The 23,100-nt window shown below is 39.5% G+C and overlaps 2 protein-coding genes across 3 annotated transcripts; one reads left to right on the top strand and one right to left on the bottom strand.

The window, feature by feature from the left end:
* The first annotated feature begins 621 nt into the window (after positions 1-621).
* LOC147310168 (transcription termination factor 2, mitochondrial-like) lies at positions 622-5,007 on the top strand. The gene is made up of 2 exons (XM_086270156.1): positions 622-715; positions 1,861-5,007. The coding sequence occupies exon 2, from the start codon at positions 1,881-1,883 to the stop codon at positions 2,967-2,969; it is 1,089 nt and encodes a 362-aa protein (XP_086126282.1). The 5' UTR covers positions 622-715; positions 1,861-1,880; the 3' UTR covers positions 2,970-5,007.
* LOC147310167 (cryptochrome-1-like) lies at positions 4,779-23,100 on the bottom strand. Of its 2 annotated transcripts, XM_086270154.1 has the most exons (14): positions 22,187-23,100; positions 15,155-15,263; positions 14,917-15,059; positions 14,628-14,812; positions 13,433-13,521; positions 13,163-13,303; positions 10,660-10,971; positions 9,445-9,596; positions 8,900-9,102; positions 8,026-8,145; positions 7,800-7,898; positions 6,736-6,816; positions 6,426-6,530; positions 4,779-5,549 (listed from the first exon to the last, which is right to left on the bottom strand). In XM_086270154.1, exons 1-13 carry the CDS (start codon positions 22,342-22,344, stop codon positions 6,430-6,432), a joined length of 1,893 nt encoding a protein of 630 aa, XP_086126280.1. In that variant the 5' UTR covers positions 22,345-23,100; the 3' UTR covers positions 4,779-5,549; positions 6,426-6,429. The 2 variants fall into 2 exon arrangements, with proteins under 2 accessions (XP_086126280.1, XP_086126281.1); XM_086270155.1 differs by lacking the exon at positions 6,736-6,816.

The raw sequence follows: 23,100 nt of genomic DNA, 5'->3' as shown, positions 1-23,100 counted from the left end.
ATTACAGACTTATGGCTGACTTTTTTGTTTTTTGCCAGCTTAATAGTTAGGTTATAAGGATATACAGCTCCACTTTATCTAAGCGTGTGTATAACAAAGGTACACACACACACACCTATCATGGCAGTGAATGTACAGCCTGGGTCTGCAGATTCCCATTTAATGTATACACACACACACACACACACACACACACACACACACACACACACACACACATGTATATATATATATATATATATATATATATATATATATATAGATAGATAGATAGATAGATAGATAGATAGATAGATATAAAAAAAAATCGAGTCACTGTTACATTTTTGACTTCGTAACTCACATTTTTGATAAAATAACTAATAAATAACTTTAACTATTTTTTATTTATTAGATAAAAATATGAAATGTTTTGATAGTTACACAATTTTTTTTAATCTCCAAACAAGCTTCCGTAGTTTTCTGTTTTAGTTTCTGTAAAAAAAAATTTCAGCTTATCTTTTTTGTTTTATCCTGTATTGTGAGTTTGAAATACGACTAGTCAGAAGAAGGAAAAACAGCTGTAGTACATTTCCACTCTTGCTATAGGCTGCAGGCAGTCACGTGTCTCCCATGCGCCAAGCCCTGTGACTCCGCCCAACGGCTGCTGTGATGTTATGAAAGCAGAGCAGTGGGTGTGACGAGCGGGGTTCTGCGGCTACAGACTCACAAACGGGTAAATTAACTCGTCTTTTTCTTCGCTTTTATGTAAAAAGCCGCTCCAACGGGCTCTGTAGCATCTGTATTTAGGTCTGCCGGCGCTTTGTGTCCGTGTGCAGTCGTGGCAGGCTGTGATCCGTCTGCAGTCCATGCTGTTTAATACATAACGCAACACGCAGCATCACGTGTGCGCGGCAGCAGTCGGGACAACACCGTGCCCTGTTGGGTTTATGCAACTTTATGCAATGGTTTCAGTGTCGTGCAGCATAAATACACAAAGGTGGATTTATATGTTTTAAATTAAATGTTGTTTGTTTGGGATTTTTAATGTGTTACAATGTATTTCAGTGGTTTTTAAGTAATTATTTTCATGTAAAATCAGTTCTGTCCCCATAAGGTCACAAGGTGAGACACGTGGTGAAGTTATGAGTTGTTTGAGTGGTTTTTTTCATTTGTTTTGTTTTTGTTTTTGGCGTTTTCTGAATATTAAAAATAACAAAAAGTGTCCAAGTTGAGCCTCCTAACTATAAATATTTGCTGGTCTTCATAGTCATCATTAATGGTAAGGTGCATATTTTGTATGGCGATATTGTTGCGATACAGGGATACACAGGACCAACAACTGCTGAATGTGTCTGTCTGTTTCTGTCATTGTGGACAGCAACAGATTTTTGACCATGTCTCAGTTTCGGTGTCCAGAAACAGACTGCATGTTATTGCCAACTTGACTGCATTCAAGTGCAGACTGATATCACACTGATGACAGACCAGTATCAGACTGATTGGATATAGTTTAACTTTTGTTATCTGCAGTTGATTAAATGTGATAAAGCCGACGACTCAGCATATCACAAAATTTTACTATAATATCCTTTTGTGCAGTGTCTGGTGATTCTCAATGTAATATTTGTGATGAAAAAGTCAGCATAGGCTCAAGAAAGTTGTTGCTGTTATTTTTCAGTATTTTCAGAGCAAGTGAGTTAACTGAATGAGGAAAATCACCTGATTGGCAGCTGACAGTATGAATCTTGTGACGGGCAGTCATAAGTGGTACATGACACGAACGCTGCAAATCCTCTGTAATGCATCATGGAGCACATCTTTCATCTCGGTGTGTAAAAATTTTAATTTTTTGTGCTTTTTCTCATTTGTTCTGCACAGATCCACTACACTCTTTAGCAATGCTTCGCATCACCTCTGCCACCCTGTACACCTGCTCACAGAGGGTGAAGCTGCTCCTACCTTCTTCAGCCTCCACCTCCACTGATACCTCTCCCAGCAAAAGAGTGGAAAACCAGCGCACAGTGGACTCCCTTTATGAGCTTTCAGTGGACATTCGAAAGGTCCGCAAGTTCAGAGGCTGGGTTCTGTCTGAGTGCTCTGCGTATGTCTCTGAGACCGCTGACCTGCTGAGAGACATGGGTGCAGACACAACGGCTATCGCCCACATCCTGGAAACTCACCCTGAGGCTATCCTGTGTCGCCCAGAGGACGTCGCCACGCAGCGAGACCTCTGGTTGTCTGTTTGTCCCAGCAAACGTCAGTTGATGAACATCATTGAAAAGTTCCCAGCCTCCTTTTTTACACTTACTCACCACGGTAACCAGCGGGCCAACATCCTGTACCTCCAGAACCTTCGCCTTAGCAAGAGGATCATCAGCAAGCTGATGGCCAGTGCCCCGCAGAGCTTCAGTCAGCCTGTGGAGCGCAACCAGGAGGTCATCCACACGCTGAGGGAGATCTACCTCGACCTGGGTGGAGAGGAGAGGAACCTACGTGTCTGGCTGCAGAAGCTTCTCAGCCAGAACCCTTACATTCTGCTGCGACCAGCTGAGGCTTGGAGGGACAGTCTGGGCTTCCTGAGGGAGGAGGGGTTCACCACGGAGGAGCTCCTCAGCCTGGTCTCCAGCCTCAGAGCCTCCATTGCAGAGCTGAAGCCTGAGGACATGCAACGGGCGATGGACTACATCGAAGCGGCTCTCTGCTGCTCTAAAGACGAACTTAAGCAAGTAGTGATCCGCTGCCCTGCCGTCTTGTACTACTCCTTGCCCACCTTATTGGGGCGGTTTCAGGGGCTGATGGATGCGGGAGTGACGATGGATCAGGTGAAGGAATCTCCAAATGTACTCGAGCTCACCACGCAGATCGTGCTGTATCGTATCCAGAAACTAGCCTCCTACGGATACGACATTCGCTCCGGCAGCCTGGCCGTTATTGTGGGAACAAAGAAGGACTTTGAGGCGAGTTATGGCAAGCTGCAGCTCAGGTAGCAGAGGCCACTCTTCAACCCTGTGGCTCCTCTGAAATCTGCTGAGGATTGAGTGTCGGTGCGCACCTTGTTATGAAATGTGGTTTACTGCTTCAGCTTTGTGCAAGGAAAATAAGAAAAGCCAGGCAAATTAAAATCCCACAAAAGGCTGAAGACTGTTCAGGAAATATGACACTATCTGTAAAAGTTTCCAGTTTGGGAAGTGCCTGTTGTGTGTGTGAAACAGCTGCTTTTCTTCTCTGAGAGAAGACTTTAACTGCAGCACAGAGTCTGTACGGTTTTTAATCCTCAGCTGTAAAAGGCTGATGCAAGTTTGTGAATGTAATAACTCAAGAATGAGGCCAAGTAGGAGCTTCAAATCGATACCACAGATGTATCTATAAAGTCTATTCAGTGGCCTCAAGGTTAGAGGTCAAATTTTCTGAAAATCTTGTGAATGCAATAACTTGAGAACAAGGCGATGTAGGATTTTGAAATAGATATCACAGGTGTGTCTCCTTTGGAGGATATGTGTGATAGGTGGTGTAGTAGTTAAGTATGGTGACAGATTCTTTGCCTTAACAGAAGACCATTCATTTTTCTCTGGCCAAACAAAACCATTTTATGCATGAGAAAATAAATTATTTAAAAAGTGTTTTTACTATTTTGGTGATTTTTTTGGTTTTTTTGCTCTTTTGAGGGAAGGCGAAGACTTCTTTTTTTCTTTAATTGTTCATTGATAGTGAAGCACAGGCCGTGGCATGCAGGCCTACCAGATACCGCTGGTACCATTTGACAACCAGTGGAAAAAGAAAGGGAGGGTGGGACATGGAAGTGAGGATAAAAGGTTGTATGCTTGTTTGGAAAATCAAGCATTTTCGTTGTGGCTGTAAGGGGAGTGGTCAGGATGTGGTCCACCTTGTGATATTTGGATAAATTACCTCCAAGATTAAAACAGCATTAGATGGACATTGAAGCCAACATCAGATGGTCTTTAACCTGCCAGCTCACTAATACAAAGTCCACAGTGGTTGCACTGATATGCACCAGTGTGAGTGTAGAGAAAGTGGTAGTCCAGTGTATTCACCTCTCCTGCTGTGAGACTACACTTATGCCCTATGCAGTGTCTGGGCCGCGGGTTCAGTAGGTCAGACTTTTACTGGCTACCAAATAAAGCCACATATAAATCTAATACTGTACCTGTAGTGAGAACATTGACAAAGTACACTCACTGGCCACTTTATTGGGTACACCAAACAAACAAACAAAACCCCCCAAAAACCCAACAGCAGCCAACATGTCTTAATACTCTTTATCAATTATGGATCCCCAACCTCCTCTTATAACAACTATGCACTGTGCTGAGTCTGCATAATAAATGGTTTGAAAAACTTTAATATAATAATGTAAAACAGCTCTATTACCGGGTTGCTTTGTGTACAGGTCTATGAAGTGGCAGGGGGATTTTTCCAGTGTCTGTACTGAATAATGCTACTTTAATTGCTCTACGTGGTCGAGACTGAAATGTTGTGCCTGTTTTTCATCTTCTGCTTCGCCGCAAATAGTTATTTAACTTGTTTAATGACTGAGCCTCAGGTTTGATAACTAAAGGCATCACACTAAAGCCGGTGGAATATATTAAGATCTCTAAAATTATTCTTAGACACTACAATAGGTCATCCAGCCAATTGCGTTGCTTTTGAAGGTACCATTGTAATGTGTATCAACTTGAATGAAAACCTACAAATCTAGAAAGGGCTGATTACATTTGGAAACTGCAAATTTTTCTCAAAGATTGAACTCTGACTTTTGAGTTACAAAGAAAAGACTGAAACTATTTGTATATTTGAAGCTGTTTTAATTAAACAAGCACATTGAGAAGGAACAAGAAGCAAGTGAAGCATTTCTCTCCAGTGGTACATTTATTAGAGAGTATATGGGTGGTGGGGTGGCACACCAGGAATATGCAGGCTCTGTAGTCCTCTCACCTTTTCTCAATAAACACAGACGAGGGCAATAACATGATGGTTTGTGTCATATAGAAGTTTGAAGGAATAAAACGAGTCCACTAGTACTGAAACACAGAAAGGATTTTTGCTGACATTTACACTCGATGGGCTCAATGTGGAAAAACTTTAAAAACTCGGGTGCATTAGCAGACATTTCTGACCATTTAAGTTTTTAATGGAAGGTCTAAAAATGCATTTCTTTTTATTGAAAATTTCCCCAAAAGAACGATCAATCCACAATGAATTCTCATATCAAAAATATATCAACGGGTCTATGGCTACACAAAGAGAGAAAACACACATACAATATCCAAATATGTACACGTTGTATGTGAGCTGCTTTTAGCAAATTCATTATATACACAAAGACTTTAGTCTCAGCATTATTAACCCAAACAGGAGCACAGTGTAACATCACTGGCTGGCCCACACTGTAATAATATTCAGTCCGATTAAGTTGAGAAACATGTTTTGTGACAGGTGGGGATGCCCGTCCTGAAGGTGTGTTCGTGCATTGTAGTGCTGTAAAAAATATTTGAGTCTATTTTAGCGTCCGTTTAGTTTTGGCTGTGTTCTCGATATGATTGAAACACCTGCAACAGAAGAAAGAACAATAAGTGGCATGTTCAGACATTTCTGAAAATACATTTAACTCCTTCAGTGCTGACTTTTTCAGCGCACTGAAAAACATTCCAACATTACATGTTAAGGAAAACAAAACATTGAGAATCTGACCTACAACTTTTCCTGTCACATGACCTGAGGTGAGTGAGGGTAATCTGCTGAAATTAGGTGCTTTGAGACCATACAAATATTTACTGCATTACAGGAACTCTGAGTGAAGCAGGTGTACTGTTACTGGTCCAGATGTGTGTCTGCTGTTTGATCGACGAATGAACGGAACACTGGGAATCCGGCATTTAAAGAACATAAACACTGATAAAAAAAAAAATCAGCCATGTCAACAAACACTCAACTATCTTCCTCTCATCTGAACTCACAATCACAATGGTAGCAGCTGTTTCAGTTAAATCCACAGCAAAGCAAAACATAAAATAAAGAGGCTGAAACATGACTACAAGGAAATGAAAGCAACATGAGGTGGTGCTGCATTTAAACCTCTGGCTGGCAATTACATCACTTCAGAGTTCCTCTTAACAGTGGTTAGTAAACTGCTATTAATTACTGACTTAAAATTTGTGTATCTCATTGTGTGGATATTGTGGATTATAAAGGCAGGAACGGCTGATAAAAACACTGAAAAGGTTTGGCTCATGCCTGCCTTGTTCAGATGGTTTCTACTGGCAGAAGCAGTGAAAACAAGGACTGACAGTCAGTACGTTTCACCGTATTATTAAAAACAAGGAATAAAATTCCTATTTCTGACCCACCTCTCTGAATGCTGCTCACTAAAGTACATCTTGTATGTGTTTTATATAATAATAATAATGTGTGAGACTGCAACTGACCTCTTTAGTGGATGCTCTGTCTCTGGACTTTGGAACTTTTGCTATTCCCAGAGTCCTCACTGTGTCGTTTGCCACTGGTCTGAGTGGTGGGGTGGTGTTCAGGCCCTAAAAAAACATAAGAGCACATTTCAATAAACCATGAAACTATAAATTTCGACTAAATACAAAAACATGGCTTAAAAAGAAAACACTCTATTAGGGGTGGCGTGCAGTGATGGTCAAACACAGGACTGGGACTTAAGTTTTTCAACCAGTTAAGAAAGATTAATAAAAGAAATCATCATCAATCAGTGAAATGTTTCACTCGCACCTTTTTGAATTACAGGACCAGGATTCTGCTGCGTGCCTTGAGTGTAACACATCATACTGGTACTGGCAGCGTAACCTGGAACTTCAATTAAGATTCAAGGATTAGCAGCGAAACACTGAAGAAGATGCATGAAAGGATGCAGTTAATGCATGAAGCACATAAAGTACGCAAAACTCGTTCCACTTGGGGACCGGTTTCATATTGTCCAATCAACTGGAATCCTTTTTTTTTTAAAAAAAAAAGCTGCTTTCAGGTGCTCCCTTATTTACTTTATTTACCAGGGGTCACCACGGTGGGTATGCTGCATTCTTTAATGCTGGATGCCCCAGAGGCACTTGTGTCTCCTCCTGAGATCAAACCACTACACTATAAAACCATTGTGCAAACACCTGCTATATGTTCAAATATCCATCCATTGTCTTCCACTAATAGACTGACTCTATCCCAGCAACTCACATTCAAACCTAAGGGCAATTTACAATCACCAGTTAACCTAACAACACTCACTGCATGTCCATCCACTCCATGTAGACCTGACAACAAATCAACACAAACAAATGTACTTCCACGTGTTATGAAGGTGTAGGGGCAGTGATAAGCATCGCCACCTCATAACAACAAAGTTTGGAGTTTAAATCAGCTGGTTGTGTCAGGAGGAAGTCCTTTTACTTTTCTACTAAATTTAGACTTAAAGGGACCACTGCTCTCTTCTTAATGGTGTGTGAAATTTAGCACAGTCATGTTCAATGGCTTTTCTCTGGGTAGCAAAGAGCCAAAGCTTCCCAGCTAATCAGCACGCCTGTTATTGAAGGAAAATATCCTGCAGGGTGAGCAGATTATTTTTCTTAGAATGACAGATGGGTGATGGTCAGCTGCAACTAAAACTAACTGTCTTGTTGTTTAGACTCATAAAAATGTAGAGTCTACAATAAAAAAACAACCCTGGAAACTGAGATAATCAGTGATACAGTCCAGTTATAGCACCAGTAAAAGCGGCACAAACAGGAAAATGATAAGCATCAAGTGGATAATCAAGTGAAGGTGCACGGGTAGTTAGTCCCCACCATGTTGGTGCATGCCGACGCTGGTTTGCGGATCCCCCTGCACGTACATCATGACACCACTTTGCCAGTCTCCCTGGGAGTGAACTGGCATCTGATAGGCTGAGAAATAAATAAAAGAACAAACAGGTCTTCTTCAAAGAGTTCACTGCCAGAGGCTACACAGGAAGTCATGAAACATCCACAAGTTTGAAGTGTCAGAGGAGGAGTGGGTCTCTGTGCCACTTACTAGATGGAGCTGCAGCATCACGTGAAGTCTCAGAGAATCGCATCGAATCTGAGGATGCCTCAGCGTTTCCATTTCCATTTCCGTTGCCATTAGAGCCAGATGGAACTGTAGCCAAAAGACCTGAAGACACAGAGAGTTACAGAGTTAGTCCAAAACATACACAAACAATAATATTAAAAACACCAAATTAAAACACTGAAAATGTATATGGTTTAAATACCTCATTTGTAGATATTTATGCTGACTTTGAGTTTTTTTTCATTACTACTTTTGAGACATTTTAAAATCACTGACTACAGTCCAAAATAAGGCATTTATTTATTTATTTTTAAGTGAATCAGGTATTTTCATTTCCAGCTTTATAATTTTAATCTTAGGTCTAGGAGAGCAGCTTTGTATGATTAACAATGTCTAATAGTTCTTATTGCGCTTTGGTGCTGCCCATCCAAATTAAAAGCTTTGAACAGAAGTGGGTGGGACTTATGAAAGATATCCACTCTCAGTGACACCATAGAGATGTCAAGATGTGGCATTACTGGGATTATTTACACATCCCAGCCTCGTTGAGCTTTTAATATGAGCATCCATCACTGTAGAAGTGTATACATGACAGAAAGCAAGGAAAAGCCTAATACCTCCACTTCAGAGATATTTGTGGGGTTCAGTCTGTTATTGGAAAGCTGATGGAGCAGAGTGTGTGACATGGACCAAAGGATTGCAAATGACACCAAAGTAGCAGTTTCAGTTGTGTTGAAAAATATTAAAAACAAGGAAAGACTTGTTCTGAAAAAATCTAACTGCAAATCACTGCTTGTGATCCATCAGTTGATCTTTCTTCATTTTAATTTTAATAATGCTGTATCTGCATCCTTACCGAGGCCTCTGTAACAGGAGAGCTGCTGGTAGATCTGTTTCATTCGCTCGATGTTGAGACGGCTGGCCTCTGCATGGTGCACCATAGGCTTTGGATAATGTACTCCAATAATACATTTGGCTGCCTTCTGCACAACCTCTGGAGCGTTCCAGGGATCATAAATATACTTGGCTGGAAATCCCCTCAGAATGGGCAGGTAGCGGCTGAGCGGAGAGATGAAGAGGTTTAGTTGGCATGTGAGTGGGATAATTAATTTCCAGGAAAAGCGTCAACTGCTATGGTGGAATTAACCACCCAAATGTTAGATGGAAATCTCTCAAACACAGACTCCTCTGATACCTTATTTTTGAGTAGGCACACATTTTATTGCTTGGTTGTGTCTGTTTACTAAGTGAGATAATGTGTGTCACAAGAATTTTCACTAAAAAATTTTTTATGGATTTAATTTTACATGATAAAAGCCTTAGATTTACTCCTGCATTGTAAATTTTTACTGCTCTTGCAAAAATTTTCAAGTACAGATGTTTTGACAGATGCAACCCTACCGTATGTAATCTCCATTGGGGTCTGTGCGGCGGCCGAAACCCACAGGGCAGTAGCAGTGGAAGAACTGCTGGAAGAAAGAGCTGCAGGAGAGCCACATCCAGCTGCCTGCATTCACACTCCAGTCTGCATCCAGCAGCAGCTCCTCAAACACCTGAACACACAATCAAAAACATCTCAGATCGACTGGGAAGCAATATTTGGTCCTGCTGAGATGGTTAACAACAAATGAGTCAAGTGTTTGAGTATGACAAAAAAATGACTGTGGGTAAATTTCTGATTAAATATATACAGTTCCCTGATGTCAATTAGCTGCTCCGACAGAGAGGATTTCATGCCGCATTTGGACTGCAGCTGGAGACGATAATCTGTCTCCTGCTCTGTTTTCTGGTTGCTGTGCTGCTAGAGCAGAGCAGAGACTAACGGGCTGCAGTTCATTACAGTTCCATTACAGTTAATGCTGAGGATTAGTGACTTACTAAAGAAGCAGCTGATTATGCTGATCAGCTATTTATTGCCACAAGGTGCTTAGAATATTTAATATTTACTGGGAATAATAATAATGGCTATTAATTTAAAAATGCCACTGTGTCTTGAAAGGAGCGGCACTCATTATGTAAATAAAATAAAATACTATTAAATAGGTGCCAGTATTTTTTACTAACACAACAATATTGGCACTTATGGTATAAATTTCTAGTTGATATCTTTTTGTGTACACACATTTTTAGAAAACTTGACCTCTGACCTTGACCTACAGGTCTAGGGCACCAATACTCAAACTCATCTGAGATATTCAGTAGATGGTATCACTTTCAAAAATACCCCCATAGGGTAGGGTTCAGTCTTGTATTTGCAACCAGAAGAAGAATACAAGTCTCAGACGTTTGTGCATAATTTTAGATTATTAGACGAGGAAGCTATAGCCTCCTTGTACATACAGTCTGTTTTCAGCTCCTCAGTGAAGAACCATTTGGGCTTTTCAGGGCTTTCGTTTGTTAAATGTTCATGAAGAAAAAAAAAAAAACGCATAAATGTATTAAGTAGTCCATTACTCACTATAAACAGTAGCTTCTAAAAGCAAAAAACTAATTTTGGATGCAAGCAAGTAAACTTATATTCTATTTTTAAACTCCCCAAGTGGTGTTTGGTATGAATTAAATAGAAACCAGATACTAGCATTACTCTCATCAGAACAATAGTAGGACACTGTCTACCTTCATTCCCTCCTCCCAGCTAATCCACAGGTCTCCTCTTGTCAGGAAACAGGCCACAGCATGCCTAGCCAGGTGGTGGATCCAGCCTTCCTGCCTCAGCTGGGTCATGATGGCATCAATCCAGGGGAAGCCGGTGCGGCCTTCTGCCCACTTGGCCAGCGCTTCGGGGTTGCGGTCCCAGGGTATCTGAACGCAGATGGGGTTACTCTCCATCTTGTCGAAGCAGGGGTTGTTGGTGGCCGCTGTGTAAAAGAACTCACGCCAAAGCAGCTGACCGTAGAGCGAGAGAGGAGGGGAGCTGTTCTTCTTCACCTTGTCAAGTAGGAGAAAGACACGTTACTGTCTGAGGCGGTCAGAGATTTGACTACACCAGCTGTATATTACGCAGGAGGGTTTTTTTTTGTTTTTTTTAAAGGAAAATTATTATTATTATAATGTGCAATGACAACTTTATTGTCATTGCACATGCACAGGTACAGGGCAACGAAATGCAGTAAGTAGTACTAGTAGTAGAAGTAGTAGTAGTAGTAGTAGTAGTGGTAGTAGTAGGTAATGTGATAAAAGATAAAGACTAAACCACTATATTACTTTAGCTCATTTACATATAAGCACTTGAGTCCAAACATACAACGAAAAAATTCAAGAGGGAGGCAGTACTGGTTAATTCACCTCATTACAGAATAAACTGTGAATCATTACATGGCAAAATAAACAGCCAGAGCATTAAATCACCCCTGCAAATATATCTGATGTCACAGTACTGGGTGTACCTTCCATGACTCACTCCTTGTGTTGGGTTTTTTCCATTACTCATATCTGTTATGGGCCCCATTTTGTAGACAATTGGTGTGTGTGTGGGTGTCTGGCCTTGCCACTCGGTCATCTCCTGTTCTGCCATCAGACTGTACCCCCAAAAGCTTTCCACCAATGATGCTCTCAGCCTGGTGATACGCATACCAAACTCACCAGCATGCCTAAAAAGATTCCAGCTCAGTGCAGCACCACTTAACTTACTCAACAATCAGCCAAATCGCAGCCTGCTAATACCAGCCACGGCCTTCAGTCAGCCCCACTGCAACCATATAGTAAATCCCTGTCTCTTGCACTCAGATCTGAGTCAGTGTTTTCGATTCCTCCCTGTGAGGTAAAGTGTCTAAAAATGAAACATGTAAAAAGGGACAAAAATCCTTCATCTTTTTTCTTATATTTAATCGAAAATAAATAAATAAATACAGTAATAGTTTACACTTAAATATTACACCAAGAATGGGGACTTGGAGTAGCGCTATTGTTTCCAGGGCAGTCCCAGGACTCACTGGAGAGATTATATCTCGCAGCTAGCCAAGTACAACTCTGTGTCTCCCCCCAATGAGCTGGAGGAGGTGGGCACGGTGAGGGAAGTCTGATTGCTCTGCTTCAGACTGCTGTCCCTGTCACCCAAACCCTGATAAACTGCAGACAATGGATTGATTGACAGATGGATAATCCACCACAGCATCAAAAATCTGCACTTGACTCTGATATGCATACTGGTTTTAATTACTACATTCACCAAGATGTATGATGACCTGGTTAATTTTCTTTTTCAACAGCTGTTTTATGAGAAAATTATTTCAATATATTAATCATTTTGTCAGTAAAAAAAAGTTCCTATTAATACAAGGAGAAGATATGCTGGAAACCTTCTCCCCCTGAGCGTGAAAGAAAAATTACCTTAATTACAGCGTCTTCTGTTCACACTTCAGTTCAAACAATGTTTTACTCTCCTAACAAGGTTGGGAGATTAATCACATTTTCATTTTCATTTTAATTCAGGCCATCCATTTTCAGAAAGATCAAACAAGATGGTTAAGATATTATGACTATCGATTGTTTTTCTTGTGTTACAAATCCTTATCACCTTTTCCATAAAGCACAGCGGTGTGCTTTAATCCACCCTAAAAGTCAAAAGTTGCTAACAGTTTAGCTGAGCTGGGCCAAGAATATGTAAATAGAGCGCTTTGTCAACAGGATTGATGGCAAATAATTTTCACAATGGGACACATGAGAAAATGGGACTTTTGTGGGAGGGGCTGCACTAATAAGCTTATAAAGAGATCAAATTAATATTGAGCAGAACCAAGTGCAGTTTGTTGGTGTAACCCTCCACTACAATTGTAGTTTCTCATGTGGCCCCTTGGGAAAATGAAATGGTGACCCCTGATCTAGAGGAAATAAAAGACATTCATGGTTGATTGCATCTGCCCTACCTGAAGGTTTCTCACCCAGTCTGCTTTTAATCCTGCAACATGATGTAAATTCTGACCAGGACGACCATTGTCATATGACAACTGTAATTCTGGTTGTCAAGAGGATGACTTTGTTCACAGTTTTGAATCTGATTTACACATCAGGTTGGGTTCTTGTGGAACATATCCTTCATATCCTTATTTAAAGACTTCAAAGATAATTAGAAACCCAATTTTTTAAGTGTAATTAATTAAGTATATTCCTACACACTTACCTTCCTGTAGAGGTCAGTAAGCTTAAAGTAGAAGAGACGGCAGGAGAGGCAGCCGAAGCGCAGGTAGGGGCTGAGGCCTGTGGGGCTGGCAAGCAGTGAGTTGGCGTTCATTCTAGGACGTTCAAAGTTTGCCACCCATGCCTGATAGGAACAATCACATGAAAACCTGAGACTTGTATCACAGCGAAACTCATTTTAAATGACAGAGCAGTGGGATTGTACTAAAATAAAAAATGATTTAACAAAAATTCTCTGCTCGATTTGCCTGACCTTCCTCTCCAAGTGCCTCTCAAGTCGTGTGAGAGCTTCAGTCTCTCCTCCTGGCCACACAGCTGAGGACAGGCCTTCAATATCAAAACCTGCAGGGGTCAAATTAAAACTCACATATTATCATTTTTCATATATTTTTAATTCCCTGAAAAGAATATGTGCAGTTTATACCATTTTAGTAATCTTCATTATGACCAGAAGAGGGCAAACCAACACAACAAGAGGGTTAACTACATGTGTAGGTAGATTTATTTAAAGAGGGCTTTTTATTCCTGTCCTTGATCATTTTTTGTTTTATTTTTTTTATAATTCTGTTTATTAAATTTTTATAGATAAATGAACAAAAAAAATACAAAAGAAACAACAAAAAAGGCAAGAGTAATCAGTAATGCAACAGGACAGTATCCTGTGTTTTTTTATGAAGAAATACAACAAGTAATATATGAATCCATATATGAAGGCCAAAAATAGGGCATGTCCATGTTATGTGTTTAAATGCAGATTATGCTCAAGCCCCAGAAGTTTCACTAGTTTTCTTTATAACTGCTGAGAAAATATATTTTTGTGTTTTTAAGACATTTTTAAACATGAACTGCTAAGGAAGATATTACCCCTAACTAATTTTAGACATAAAAACAGAATGAAAAAGTTATTCACTACTACTAGAAATAAGTTTAAAAAGCTACAGAAAACCCAGGTAAATCTAATAACTCACTACTAATGTTGATTTGAGCAGATAACATCTGCTCAGTCATATTTTCTTACTACAGTTAGATTAATATCTGACAACTCTTTCCTCAAATCAGCAGCTATGTGTAAAGTCTGACACAGGACTCCTATTCTACCCTTGGCATCATAATCTGTATATAAAAGATGGACATGTTACTATATGAATTATTAATTAGTGAGGTCTGGTATAAAGCCTCCAACTTGGAATTGTCCCTAATGCATGCGTCCATCTTGGTGGTGAGTAAGAGTGAATCTGATCCAATTTAAGACACACCTGCAATTACGTCCATCATTTACATGCAGTTTATGTTTGCTGCACAGACTGTATGTAAATACAGTAACAGCTGCTGGGTCTAACAATCTCTGGTGGAAACTCAGCTTTAGACGGCTACTAGTAGTGCTGCTTTTTTCCACAAATGAAAATTACTTATTACAATTACATTTCATTACATAACTTAGACCTTACCGAGTTCCTCCAGGGAGGGGACCCCAAACTTCTCATCATGATCTTCAGACAGAGGGGTAGTGCATTTCCCCATTATCTCAGCAGTGATGGACTCCGCAGGCACCTCCACAGGGTCCATACGACTGATGAGAGTCTGGAACCGCTTGTAGGTGAGGGGAGACTGACCCCCATTTAACTCTATGATCCTGCAGATGCAAAGATCAGAAACAGATTCATAAAAAAAACTTGCTCAGGACAAAGAACAATATGACAGCACTGTTTGTTGTGGTAAGGTGTGATAATAACTTACTTGTCCAGTTCATAGAGTGTGTGGGAGGTGCGAACTGTCACCTCAACTCCAGCCTCAGAGGCCAGCTTCTTAATAGCTGCATCTCGCTCTTTCCCAAAGGGCTCAGAGTCGTATTCATATGACAGACGAGTAATTTTCCACTCCTGGAAAAAAGGAGTAAATCGTAGAATGTTTAGGATTCACACAAAATGTTTGAGGCACTGTTGGTTGTGCAGCTTAAATCAGATTCAAGTTTCACCTTGAAAAGTCTGGGAAAGACATCAGTGGGTTGGCCTCGGATCACAAACAGACGAGAGTTGAGCTTACGGAGGCTGGAGTCCAAGTCCTCAAGACTCTGCAATAAGAACCTGCAGATGACAAGGAAATCTGTGTCAATGTTCATAAAGATGCTACAATATCAGTCACTGCATGATGAAGGAGTTTGATTAGGGAGTACAACTATTGATTTTGGCTTATACAGGCAAAAGGTAAAATGCCCTTAAAAGAGTAGAAGTTTCCATTCACTTTGCTCTTTGACATTTTTATACAGCTGAATTAAATGAGACCACTCCTTCAAAATCTTTTTTTCTAAATTACCAATTGACTAAGACATACCAAACATCTTATATACTGAAGATTTGAAGTCAATGACCAAATTACATGAAATTATCTATTTTTATTGCACTTTATTGAAGATATATCCTATGTAATAAAAGACCTTTAAGCTCTACTCAACTTTAATCTGATTTGCACACTAAGGAAAAACTTATCTTTTCTTATCTGCCTACATATAAAAAAATGTGTAAATTAACTGAAGTTGATGTGTGATGTATTTGCTTGTTGCATGTACATATCCTGTCATGCAAACTCTAAAAATATCCCTTCAACACCAAAAATACATAAATATATGCTATAACTGACATTTTTCATCTGACTTTTAAACTAGATTTTTTTTTATATCAGTTATTCAGTTTTAAATGCGTTTATTCAATCATTTATTGAGCTATTCCTTAATTAAATTATGTTTGGACCTTTGTCTCTCAGAAGGAATAAAACTAATAAATAGTTATAATGGGGAAATTACATATTTGTACAAATAGATTAATGCCAATATATATCTAGAATCCTATTATTTCAGAATATTATTTATATCAATTTAATGGCATATCAGTTTTTTTTTTCCTATTAAGGCATTTCTTTACTAATTTTTGATTTTGGCAGTTTTTGGTCCCCCACATAATTTCACCTCCACTTTGCATGAACAAAGTTTGACAAGACTTATTCCACTATTGTCATAGCAGATTATTATTACGTTCTTGTTTTTCCAAGTTCAAATTTACTGTCCTTGCTCTACATAGCCCACGTTGATAAAATGTAAAATGTTATTTCTTTAAGTAACAAAAACAAGACATGTAAGATTAGCAAATGTACACCAGTGTGGGACAAACTGTGGGGTAAAACAGGACTGTTTAGCTAAAGCACAATATCTCTTCATATCAAGTGTCCCTTAATTAAAAAAAAAAAAAAGAGCCAAGGCTGAACACACACTCAAGGCTGAATCATGCAGACGGTGCATGAGTTGACCAACCCTCATCCATGAGTTTAATCATCTCTGTATGCAACGTCAGCCATCATTTAAATACAATGTGCTGACCTAACTGGTGGAAGTATGAACCAGCATTAACATTTTATTGGTTTAACAACAGTGCAATAACTGAACTATAGTATAATTTGCTTCTGTTTTTATATGTTCTCCAAAATAAAAAAATACCAACTGTAAGCATCAGAACACACACCCACAGGTACACACACATGTAAACACAAAGCGGCAGTAATGTGGTGCTTCCCGTTCTGTTGCTATAGGTAACAAAATTTGTAGGTGGATGCTTCCTGTATCATTCCGGTCTAATTATGTCTTTTACTGATAAGACAGCCAGGTAAGGGCTTCTAGTGAACTTTATGTAGTTTTCATTATTATTAAAGCTTAAATACTTTGCAAATATTATTCAGCCAGGCACCTGACCTAATCTATTGTCATGTAAAGAACACAAGGGGTGTGGGTTTTAAGGTTTTATGGTAAATAAGGAAGACATTTTAACTGCATAACCGCAACATAGGATCAAAGCCGAAAAATATGTAAACAAATGTCCCCAAACTAACAGTAAACAGAAATACAGGTATTAACTTACAGGGAACTCTGGGTATCTCCGCTAAGACTACTGGATAGGCGGCCAGAAATAAATGGATGGATGGTATTTATTAATTGTTAAATCTATTCATTTGTCTGTGTATTACGGTTCTTCTGAAACTCCAAAATTTGTTTTCCTAAACGTATTTTTTTTTTATTCTTTATGTATTATATATGACATGGGGGGTCAACTTTGTGGGTACTGGCTGAAACAGGAAAGTAAGCCTAGAGCCAGGAGATCGGCAATTTCATGTATTCATGGGAACATTAACTTTTTTCTTTTTTTTTTTAGATTAAGGCCTCTCTGTACACCGCACTCCTCGTAGCACCAAGCAAATGATTCACTCTGGCAAGGTCAGAAACTCTGCCGAGACAAATCGTGGATAATGTCATTATATGTTGATAACAATTTGACACAGGAAATACATCGCTTTCGCAAGTTTTTATTCAAGCTTTAACAGTGCTTTGAGAAATGATAATATCATATCAGTGTGACACAAAGCAACTGAAACTTCATTAATGATAAGAGTGAATTGTTGTTTAAGACTAGCTACAATAGTGGTGTCTTTGTTGAGTGTGAGCTACAGCACAGCTAACAGACTTCCTACATCTTGAACCAGATTATTCCTGCCAGTCCAAGGTCATTTCCTATGCCAGCTGCTTTGCTCTCCTGACCTGTGAAGACAGTTTGATTCTGCAAAGCTAGACTCAGACTACTCAGAGTCCTTAAGCTATGTTCATCTATGGTATTCAAACAGAGACAGAGCTGTGCTGGATTCGGTGTTAAACGAAATCCATTCATACCTGTTTTTCATTATTTTCACTCCTACATCTGTCCTATTTTTCAAACAACTCCACAAGAATTTCAACCAAATGAACCTTCATAATCATGGGCCACCCAGCATGAGAATTTCAACTAGCTTAAACAGATCTGAAAATGGATATCAGATGGATGCAGCTTTGTTGGGATTAGTGTTCAAAGCAGTGTGCCACACCAGAGTTGGGTCTTTTGCAGAAGCAGGCGTGCAGAAGTAGGTCAAAAGGAAGAGAGAAATGGATAGGTTTTTTTTCTTCCTAACACACTGACCTACTTATGCTATGCCTGTCGCTGGTGGAAAGGAGGGAAAGTTATAATGATTATGTCATCTGGCATTGCCTACCTTAATCACTGAGGATCACCGCCTACATCTCAAGAAAAGGGAGTGCTCGCTCTTTAGCAGGCAATTCAAATGATAAAAAAAAAATGTGCAGAAACAGGTGCCAGTTATAGCAGCTGCAGGCTACAGGGAGATTTTTACAGCGCCCTCATATTTTGGACCTTTGCTTGGTTTAACTTTGAGTAAAGTTTACTGAGATATAAAAACCAGAAGCACAGCAGTACAGTGACACGATTGAAACAAAGCAGTATATGCCATCTTTGAATTCAGCAAATTCAGTCAAATAAGTTATTAGCTTTTTGGAAACATGGGTCAACAAATCTGAACTAGGCATTTCCTTTATGCTTTATTTGTACTGGGAGAATAATTAATATATTTCACCCAAGCTCTATTTTCACCAGGTGAGTTTTTGGACTACAAATAAGAGATTCTGGTCTTACACCATGTTACATGTCTGATTTGTGCATAAAAAAATTAAATAAAAGGAATGAATCAGGGCATGCTGAGTGAACTGCGTGGGCTCTGTGTCAGCCCAGGCTGCTGTTACATAACTGCAGAAGCATAACAACATGGATGCTCATAACTGGCCCGACTTTTATGCTCCCCTTCTCTTTAAGAGACGGCATGGGACTGCAACGCAAACCAAAGCTCACGACGGGAACAGAAACATAAAACACAAAGGGAGACCCCTACTGTACTTTAAACCTCAGGGGTACTTTCATTCATCCAGCACCTGCCTGTAGACCATAAAAACTGCCAAGTGAGATGCTGCATTTTCTATACAGAAGCAGGAAGCTGAGTTCTACTGAACATATAAGTAAAAAGGATCCCAACTGTTTGTTTTTACTAGGGAATTTTCCAGAAAACTGTCAGCCATTGGGTATCAGACCATTAAAGTCAACGGTCCACGCACTTATCTCCAACACATGACCCTGTAAAGCTTTATATACTTCTTTGTGTCACTAGACACAAGCAGCCTGCTACTATCTTGGTTGTGAAACAATCGGAGACACATGCTGACAGTCTGGAGGTCATGAAATGTCAGTTACATAAAATTCTTCATCATAAAATCTTTAGAAATGTGGGACTATAGGGTCAAAAGTAGACACTATATAGTCTTATGTCATTTTAAGAAAAGCCAAGAAATATGCAAAAATAAAACAGCCATCTAAAGTGCATTTTTAGCATCTAAAGTTTAGTCTGAACAGTTCAGACTAAAAACGGCAAACCTCAAGAGAATATGAAGATGCTTAAGATCCTTTCCCACATGTGGAACACAGCAGGAAATAGTGTGCTAAGATGCATTCACACAACTGATAATATTCAGTGTGGTTTAGGCAATAGAGCTGCCTGGACAGAAGATACAGAAGGGAGGATACATGACCCCCACTTGCTAGAAGTAAATGCGCCAGATTATTGAGAGTATCTTGGTAGCTTGCAGATCCACGTTTATGATATTTGAGGTGAGTGTCAAGATGTGAAACAGGCAGTAATGTGAGAGAACAGAAGCTATAATATACAAAGAACTTCACTGTAGTGAAGTGTTAAAAGCAGTGAAAATTCTGTGAGGCAGCCATTTTTTGTTACACATTTGTGAAGTGAGAAAACAATGTTTTAAACTTTGATGTTTTTTATTTTCTCACTTCTTCCTCTTTGTGGTGAACTCTGCTGTCACAGCCTTCCTGTTCACAACAGCTTCTCAACCAGCAGACATTTAACCTACAAACAACTTCATCACATAGGAGGTATACACACAAATGCATCTCCAGAGTCTTTGCATAGGCTGAATTCCCTCTCTCTTCACACCCAATGCTTAATTCTTACACCATCATAATCTGGCATCACACTGACCCTGTATTAGGGAGCTGGTTGGGTAAATATCGAATAAACCAACTAGGTCAAATACTTGCGTCCTACCAAAGTTCATAGATGCAGTGCACGTGTGGAAACGGCTCAAAGCAATTTAGCATTTACAGCTCTGTCTGAGATCCGTACATTCATGTGTCTAATCTTTACAGAGGAAATATTTACTGATCCGAATGTAATTCACAATGCTACAACCATGTAACACAAACCAGTTAGTATATGTGGTTTGTGCTGAAATGAGTCAAAGAAACTGAATATGAAAGTGTTTGAGATCTGCTGATGTGCAATAAACCACTTTATAAACAACAGTTTAACATTATATCATCAGCTGAAAGTCATTTAAGAATAATTAGAGTTTACCAGGGAGGTGAAAATACTGTTTACCCATCTGAGATCTTAGTCACCTTTTGAAGGACAACGTAATGTTATAATTTATGTGTGTAGTCAGTATTCATTATGCCTGATCTAACTGATATAATTGACGTTTCTCCTGGTTTTGATGTTTTGCTTCAAAGTGATAACTTAGTGAAGATTATAGTTTAGTGAACAATACATGAGATGAAGTAAGTGAGTGCAAATATATGTTAGTGACCTTATATACAGTTTATGTCATAATTTGCTGTACTTTGCTATACCTCGTATATGTAGGTCAAAATTCAGGTGCAGCAGCTCCATGGCCTCTTTTTGTTTGGTTCATTTAGAAAACACCCAGGCTTTCTTTGTTTGCAAAAACAAACAAAACTTGGCAATCAACATCTCAAACAATGTAACAGCTTTGACCTCAAATGCAAGATAAAAACCAGTTGGGCAATGCTTTGCCATGCTATTCCTTACATACTTTGTGATTTTGGCAGAAAGTCTTGTTCCTCTTACTTTAAGTAATCGGGGTTTTTACAGTTCTCCCAAAAAGATTTTGATTGTATTTTTCTGGGTTCATAATTCCATCAATTTTGACAAGATCTCCAACACCACTGTCTGAAACACAGCCTAGCTCACATGAGAATCTCAAACATGTTTTCCATATGGATGTATACACTTACGGTTGTACCTCTCTCCTGACCTCTGTACATTTCAATGATGGTGTGAAAAAATTTCAAATTTGGATTTATCACTCCATCAGACCTGTTGCCACTACTTTTTAATTCAATTCTTGTGTAATTTGGTAAACCTCAGCCTTTTGTCCCTGCTTCCTCTCCTTATTAAGAGTGGCTTTTTGACAGCCAAATGACTGAGGTCATTTCTGATAAGACATCAGTTAAGAGTAGATGGATCAAATGTGTCATGTCTTTGCTGGATTTTTTTCATGTTCCTTAAGAACGTGACTTTCAGATACTGTTTATCTACTATTTTTTTTAGGCCTGAAACAACTTCTTTTGTCCTGAGCTTGTCCTATTTCCTCAAAATTTTTAAGGACACAATGCACACCATGTCAAGATACCACACATTTTCAGTTAATACCTCTTCGGGGATCACCTTGTTGGCACAAGAATAGGTTTTTATGCCTGTCAAACTGTTATCTTACTATATTTTAGGCATTTGTTAAATATTCAAATAAAGAAATGAGAGCAAATTATGTGTTTTTGTGACAGCCTGCTAGTAACAAAATGACAAACAATACAATTTAAAACTGGTTTGTTGCCATGTTGTATGTGATTTGTAGACAACATTTGTTCATCCCTTTAGTTAGGGACCTGGTCAGGTACAAAGACTGGACTCAATATAGGTGAAAAAGCAGCTAAAGTCTCAAGAAAAATGTTGAAAGATCTTCAGCAAGCATGGAGAACATTTCACAAGACCACTTAAAATATTACAAATAATCTAGCTCCTTGGAAGCTAAATATAAGACTTTTGCAAAGTACTGCATATCCTGTTGCTATGTTATTACAGCCATTAGGAAACACAACAGCCAGAAAGAGATATGAAACCGTCACAAAGATACACAAAACAACAATATATGCTATATGTTATGTAAATGGATACAAATGTGCCGTTTGCAACCGTTTTTATCTTGTGCTGTTGTTAATGCATCCTGTTGTGCTACATGTGTGGTAGCGCGTGGTTAAATTCACGCTTCCCTCACCTCCACCTGTTGATGCCAACGTTGGAAGAGCCCGCAAACCAGGGGTCGAGGATGTAGACGCAGCGGACCGTATCCGCTCCCAGCAGAGATTCCTTGAGCGACGGGTTGTCGTGGAGCCGCAAGCCCTTCCTGAACCAGTGGATCGTATTAATGACCATTACTCAACTGGACGAGTCCTTTTCTTCCTTTTTGAAAGAGGTCAACAGTCTTTTGGTGCTCACTCGACTTTTATCCCAACTACTCACTCACAGTTTCTTTTAGGAAGAAAAAATATCACCTTGAATAAAAATTGGTTTGAAAAAGAAATCCTTTTGGGGTTCAATAACGCAGTCCAACTTTTATAATTATCCTTGCTCTAACAGAGCTTTTTCCATAGTGTCGAAAAATGTAGAAACCGCTGGCTGCTGAACCATTTGGGCTCGAGGCAACGCGCGCGCTCCGGCAATATGACAACTAACGCGGCGGGCTTTAGGACCCGGTGTGCTGCGGAGAAGTAGAGCGGCTCGTTGTATAACTTGTTTTTCTGAATGATGAAAAAATTAACGTATAAATATATGCTAACACTCCTGGGCGGGCCTGCTTTCTACAGATATTAATTAAGTCAAACGCAATAACAGAGTACTTAACTGGCTTGTAATCTAAACCCACAAGACACCGTGGCAAGACCGGCTGTTCCGTGCCGCGAATACCAGGGAAGCTGGTTATGTAAAATACAATTTCTAACAGAAATATTGTAAAATTCGTCGTCCTACTGTTAGCTAGATCAATACTTAGCTGTTATAACCGCTTCTCGATTCCGTATAACCCGTCTGCCTCACTGTTGAGCTGATATTTTGAGCTGCGACCTCAAAAGATTTTCCTTTACAACGTCCACGAATAGCTGCTCAACCTCTTCACCGCACCTACAGCCGAGA

The sequence above is a fragment of the Aulonocara sp. 'chitande type north' Nkhata Bay genome, linkage group LG17 (genome assembly GCF_057382095.1).
Source record: "Aulonocara sp. 'chitande type north' Nkhata Bay isolate Kocher_YH1m ecotype deep benthic linkage group LG17, A_spYH_male_GT1.1, whole genome shotgun sequence".
In the NCBI taxonomy this organism is placed as follows: Eukaryota; Metazoa; Chordata; class Actinopteri; order Cichliformes; family Cichlidae; genus Aulonocara; species Aulonocara sp. 'chitande type north' Nkhata Bay.
The sequence above is the reverse complement of the archived record's forward strand: the minus strand, read 5'-3'. Positions and strand labels throughout refer to the sequence as shown.

Excerpts from the sequence above, each read along its gene's own strand:
- LOC147310168 (XM_086270156.1), top strand. The coding sequence starts at position 1,881 with ATGCTTCGCATCACCTCTGCCACCCTGTACACCTGCTCACAGAGGGTG.
- LOC147310167 (XM_086270154.1), bottom strand. The coding sequence starts at position 22,344 with ATGGTCATTAATACGATCCACTGGTTCAGGAAGGGCTTGCGGCTCCAC. Across the intron at positions 14,813-14,916 it reads ACACTCTATGAACTGGACAA|GATCATAGAGTTAAATGGGG; the intron begins GTAAGTTATTAT and ends TTGCATCTGCAG. Across the intron at positions 6,817-7,799 it reads CGTCGGCATGCACCAACATG|TTCCAGGTTACGCTGCCAGT; the intron begins GTGGGGACTAAC and ends TCTTAATTGAAG.